At 47.0% G+C, this 6,018-nt stretch overlaps 1 protein-coding gene across 4 annotated transcripts in view; it reads right to left on the bottom strand.

Moving 5' to 3' along the window:
* LOC108246561 (inositol polyphosphate-5-phosphatase A) overlaps positions 1-6,018 on the bottom strand; it is a 171,753-nt gene that overhangs the window by 10,702 nt on the left and 155,033 nt on the right. For 3 of the 4 annotated variants that reach the window (XM_037973684.1, XM_037973683.1, XM_037973685.1), the window contains exon 13: positions 461-572. The exons of the other annotated variant lie outside the window; for it this stretch is intronic. In XM_037973684.1, the coding sequence (XP_037829612.1) occupies positions 461-572 (112 nt within the window). The remainder of the gene's footprint in view (positions 1-460; positions 573-6,018) is intronic. 4 annotated transcript variants of the gene reach the window in all.

Genomic DNA, 6,018 nt, shown 5'->3' on the forward strand with positions numbered 1-6,018 from the left:
GCTGATGGAGGCATTAATGGAGATGTTTGGAGTTTAACAGGAGGAGGAGCTGATGGAGGCATTAATGGAGATGTTTGGAGTTTAACACGAGGAGGAGCTGATGGAGGCATTAATGGAGATGTTTGGAGTTTAACAGGAGGAGGAGAAGGGCCCAAACACAAAACAACCAGACAATTACCAATTAAAGGAATGCATGTCGCCCGCTGCCGCACCAAAGTAACTCAATGTCTGTAAAGTTATCTGAGTTAAAGCCAATTATGTCTTTACTGAGGTTGATTAGGTGTGGTGGCCATCTTGAACTGGCTTGACTCCAACATGTAATCGGTTGCAGACGTCCATCCAGGGATTACTGTCTGAGACGTTTTTGTGCTAACAGACATCATCACCTGCCTTGGCCTTCTGGTGGCGGGCGATAACCGAACCTCTGAGTGGGCTGAGAGGATCAGTTGGAAGGACTCACCTTGAGGAACAGGTCTCTGGCTGAGGAGGACATGAGGATTCTGTCACACCAGGCAGGACAGCGGGTGTTCATGTACTCCTTCCCCTGACTGCAGTCCTCACTGTACGGGTAACTGCAGACACACACCAACACCACCATCACCATCACAGCAGAACCTGGTTCTGATCCAGCTGCTGCCCCACACTCCATCAGAACTCTGTGACAACCTGAGCTCAGACGCTCGTTTCAGCCTAACTGCACACTGAGGTGAAGAACAAACATTTATGGTCTTAATATGTGAAACCGTAACTTCCAGGAAGACTCGCTCTCTGGGGATGGAAACGGAGGAATCTCTTGAATAAACACACAAAGACGGCTGTTTGAGCGCGACAGAAGGGAAATAACAGCAGAAAGAATGAGTGTAATTTAGTCGGAGTGCCCATATGTATCGCAGCATTCCAACACGGCCATCAAAAACAGATTAGGGGGGGAGATCGTATCTGGAATCGGATGATTCGGGCAGAGGTGGGACCTAACCACCGAGCTGATACACATTTACATTTGCTCCTCCGGCTCATCAAACTGTTCAGATTTACACGCCACCAATCCGGTTTGTTTGTCTGCGCTCATCAGGATGTAACAGGCAGCTTACACACTTTCAGGCCGATCCAATTTGCTCCTCCGGCGCCGAGCCCGCTAACTGTAGCAGAACACAAAGTGGATCTTCTCTCAGGATGATGATCGGAGCCTAATGGTAAAATAAAGACGGCCAGCGGGCTTTAATTCATCATGTGCCAGAAGCTGAGAGCTACATTAGACAGATTATATTTCTGATTCTGTTCTTTTGGTGTTTGTGTCCAGTTGTTTTTCAGATTTAGAGCCTCTGGAGGAAACATGGAGCTGTAGGTCATAGTAAGTCCTAAATACAGAGACAGAAACACAAGGAGGCTCTCAGCTGCTAATTAAAACCTACAAAATTCTGTTTTCCTGTTTTATTCATCTGATCTGATCTGTGAACAGGACAGGTGTCAAAGAAAACGTTTGATTTTATTCAGATATTAAACAGGAATGTTTGTTTCAGTTATTTAGACTAAATGTGACCCAAAATAAAAGGTAAAACTTTACTGAGTTAAACCAACAAAACCAAAATAAATAAAAGGTTAAAGAAGCAAATCACATGTTTTGAATGTGATTTATTTTAGAAGTTTAATGAACATAAATCTGTCAGCTTTGACAAAGATAACAGGAAAATCAACAACAACAACAATCTGCAGCCCGAACCACCAACATTTATAATTATATTTTATAAGACAAATTTAAAAGGCCTCCTGAGGTCCCAGCAGATAAATGAGAGCAGTTCCTTTCAGTCAGACATGTCTGTAACAGAATAAAGTCAACATTTACAGTAAAATCCACTGCAGCTGTTTTAACTCTGGTTGTGTTTTTATTCATTGAAGAATCTCCTAAAAGCCAAACTACAGTAAGAGATGCTAACGTTAAATTAGCAGACGGGCTAAGACAGAGAAATATAAATGAACTGAATTCTGCTGATTAATCCTCAGATAAATGAACGGCAGCAGAGATGTGTGCTGACACTGAAACTGTGGCTGGAAGCTCGTCTTTGTGGACGAGGTCAGAGCGGGGTCACGTTCACCTCCTCCACCAGCAGCAGGTGGACAAACAGACCTGCAGAGAGCTGCAATTAGCATCACTACCACTCAAACCCGGGGGGCGCAGGAAGGTTTCAATGTGCTAATCAGCAGAGAAGGAAGTGATCCTGGGATAAAAAGCATGAAGAGCAGGATGAGTGAGACGAGAAGGCAGCAGGTCAGGCAGGAAGAAGCAGACTGAAGGCTTCAAAGAGCCTGACGAGGGTCATGGTGGCTTCATGGTGGCCTGGAGGCTCCTGGAGGCTCCTTAATGGTCCTGAATGCTCCTGGAGACTCCTGGAAGCTCCTGAATCCTCCTGGTTTCAGACAACAATCCTTCCATCACAGACAACCTGAGAGCTCCTTGGACCAACGAGCCTCGGGTCATTTTAGTGCTGAAATCAAGTTTCTGTCTTCTTCTTCAAATAATAAACTCCCTTTAGAGAAACTTCCCTCTGAACTTCAACAACATCATTCTGTCAGATTAATAAGAGGCATGTGTTGATTAAAATAATCAACAATAACAATTAAACCCCCCCAAAGCTCCAGCACAGATAAGGAGACCAAAGGAAACAGGATCAGTCAGGTGGTGCGCTGGGCCAACGTGATTAATGCTCTCGACTAGTAAACCTACAAACTTATCAGGCAGGGTAAACGCTGGGAAAGGGCGTGAGGCTGGAGGCTGTCAGCTCGTATCAAACAGGAAGACTAATTATACTAATTAATGACCAACAGTTGTTTGTCTGGGAGGTGGGCAGCCACGCTTTCAAACACAGTCAACATCCTTTGTCCAACATGTCCAAACCATCTCAGCCTCTCTAACTTTGTCTCCAAACCTGAGCTGTCCCTCCGATGGACTCATTTCTAACCCTGTCCACCATCTGAACATCTTCAGCTCTTTTTGTTGGAGACACTGTGTCCAAACCGTCCATCGCAGCTGGAGACTCAAAGGTCTCACTGAGCTCTGTGTTTAGGACCAACCAAAGGATGGAACATCATCCCAGTCCCTGTCTGAGCTCCCACATGCAGGACAGAACCAGGCGTCTGTGTACAGCTGAACAAACCCAAGAAAACAGCTGAGATTAAATGTAACTTTGAGCAGAAAGCCTGGGACAGCTCTCCTTGTTGTTGGCCTGTTTGGAGATGATCCACGAGCGTTTGGTTGCACATCAGGACCATCGAGCAGCCGGGGAGAGCTCATTCATTCATTCATGCTCAGTTTGGGTTTAATGTTTGACTCGGCTGCTGCCACATTACTCACCTGCATCAGTGCAGGTGTCAGCTTGTTTGTCTTGCAACAGTAAAAAACAGGGAGGTGAGGACTGGCTTCACCTGTGGTGTCACTCCGCCTCACCCAGTCTTTATTACAAAGACTACTGCGCCCACAGGAACGACCTGCTGAGACGTTTTAAACATTAAAAGGTCAGGAAGCAAAACTCAAGCAGCTAATTGTGCTTCCTAAAGACCAGCCAGTCCAGACTTCCTGGTCTCATATTGTCTCTTATCTCTGTTAGTAAAAACTATTGCCTCCTTCTGCATGATGACAAAGTGACAGCCAAACACTGGACTATTCACTTACTGAGTATTTAATGAGGGCAATATAAACCTGTGGATGAAGGCAGGGCAGGAAGTCTCAGATAAGAAATGTCAGATCTGAGTTTGAAACATCAGAAACTGTTGGTTTCAAACAACTCACCTGACATCCATGTTTGTTTGCAGTTGTCAGGGGAGACTTGGCAAAATACAACACACAGATTCAAAAAGATCATCCAAAGGCTGTCAATAAAGCTGAATGTTTGCCTCGGTCTGCAGAGCTGGGACGCTCTCAGCACAACACTGGCAGAGAGGAGCACAAACAAAGGGAAAGGCCAGCAGTAGGTCAGGGTCTGCAGCTCGCTGGGTCCAGCTGCTCGACATGAAGACACAAAGACACAAAGACAGGACGACACGAAGACACGAAGACACAGACGGCTTCTGCTTTATCTTTTCCATCTTCAGACCACGTCAGCAGCTCAGTGAGATCCTCTTTATAACAGTGGGAAGAAACTCCTGAAAACCTGTTTTTCATAAAGGGACCCTTATTGTGAAGCATTAATAATGTCTTCATAAAGGGACTCTTATTGTGAAGGGCCTGTCAGTGTCTCCTCACCACAGACCCTCATTATGTCCTGGAGCTCCAATGATGGCTGTAAAACAATGTTCCTGTTCAGAAGCAGCCGATACTCTCAGATCGGGTTCCTTCCACCAACACGGTCACGAACAGAACCGGCGCCAGACACCCTGAGAGGGTGAGCTCATTAGAACCGCTCACAGAACAAGGACAGGAACTGTTTACTGTAGATCAGCGTTTATTAGGACCTCCAGGAGCTGCTCTGAGCAGGCAGCAGGAACCTCCTTCCTCTTTACTGAAACCTTCATACAGCTGAAACAGAAGCTCTCCAAGTGTCTGGATCTGGACCCAAACAAAGTCTGACCTGGACCCAGATCAGTATTTCTCCTTGTCCGTCTGTCTGTCTGATCAGAGGAACAAAGAGAAGTTTTCTAATCGATCCTGTCTGCCTTCGCTCCTCCAGCTCCTCCATCAGCGATGCTGTTTCACATCTTGTTGTCTCGTTCTCGATGAGCTGCAACATGCCAGAACCAGCCCCGGGTTGAGGAAACAAACGAGCATCAGTTTGTGTCTCCGAACAGACCTCACCTCCTGACCTGAGGGCCACATGTGGCCCCCCCGCTTTCTTCCATGTCTCAACACGACAAACAGACCTGAGACGTGGTCTTCCTCCAGGACCTCCCATCAGTCCGAGCACAGGCGCTAAAACGATATGAACTGAATTATCCTTGATGACATCACACCCTGAGGTTACGCCCACTGAGCAGCCATCAGACCTGGATAAGCTCAGAGCTCGCTGGCGAACAGGCAGGTGTGGGTGTCCACCTCAGAGTTGTCCTGTCACAGCAACAGGACATGCAGCAACAAAGGCAGCTAAACAACGTTCAGCTCATCGTTGTCCGTCTGCAGACTTTGTCTCATTTCATCCGTTCATTTATGAAAACCTTCGGCTCGTTCGGCTGATAGCTGCTGGGACTCTGGCTTTTTGTAACTTTTATCTCTTCAGTTCCTTTAAAGGTCCTTCAGGTCATCACTCTGCTTGAAATCTGCCTCAGCTGCTGCCTCTGTTTGGGTCTTCAGCTACTTTTAGCTTTCAGCTGACTGAACAGAGCTGATGATTTGTTCTTATTTCAAACAGCAGACGTCCTGTGGATGTTCAGAAGCAGCTGCCGACCCGTCACTCTGCTTCTTTGTTCAGAAACACGTCAGGAACCATCGACCTGCACCGCCGCGCTGACGTAACCAGGTTAGAGGCAGTATACCCCCCCCCCCAGAACTCACGATCCAATTCAATTTTTGCATCGATCTCGTACAAAAAACCAGAACAAAAATCCGATCAGAGGCAAACTAAAAGCTTTGCTCTAAATCAATCAAAATACATGAATAAGTTAGATATTACATTAAAATCTGAACTAATCTGCAGGAAAACTTTGTTTCACTTTCAGAGACTCAGAAATAAACAATAAGCTTTTGTGTGTTTGTGTGTTCGTGTGTTTGTGTGTTCGTGTGTGAACACGCGGCTCCAGGTCCAACTGTGACAAGAACCGGACAAATTCCTCACCCCGGTGCTCGAGAAGCCAGAGCTGCCGGCGCTGACAGATCCCCTCATGAAAGGAGGGGTTTCACAGGCTGAGGCCTGCGGCAACGCACAGGGCAACGGAGAGCAACGGAGAGCAACGGAGAGGGCAACGCAGAGGGCAACGGAGAGGAACGCAGAGGGCAACGGAGAGGGCAACGCAGAGAAACGCAGAGGGCATCGCAGAGAAACTCAGAGGGCAACGGAGGGCAACGCAGAGGGCAACGGAGAGGAACGGAGAGGG

This window comes from Kryptolebias marmoratus, linkage group LG22, assembly GCF_001649575.2.
Source record: "Kryptolebias marmoratus isolate JLee-2015 linkage group LG22, ASM164957v2, whole genome shotgun sequence".
NCBI lineage: Eukaryota > Metazoa > Chordata > Actinopteri > Cyprinodontiformes > Rivulidae > Kryptolebias > Kryptolebias marmoratus.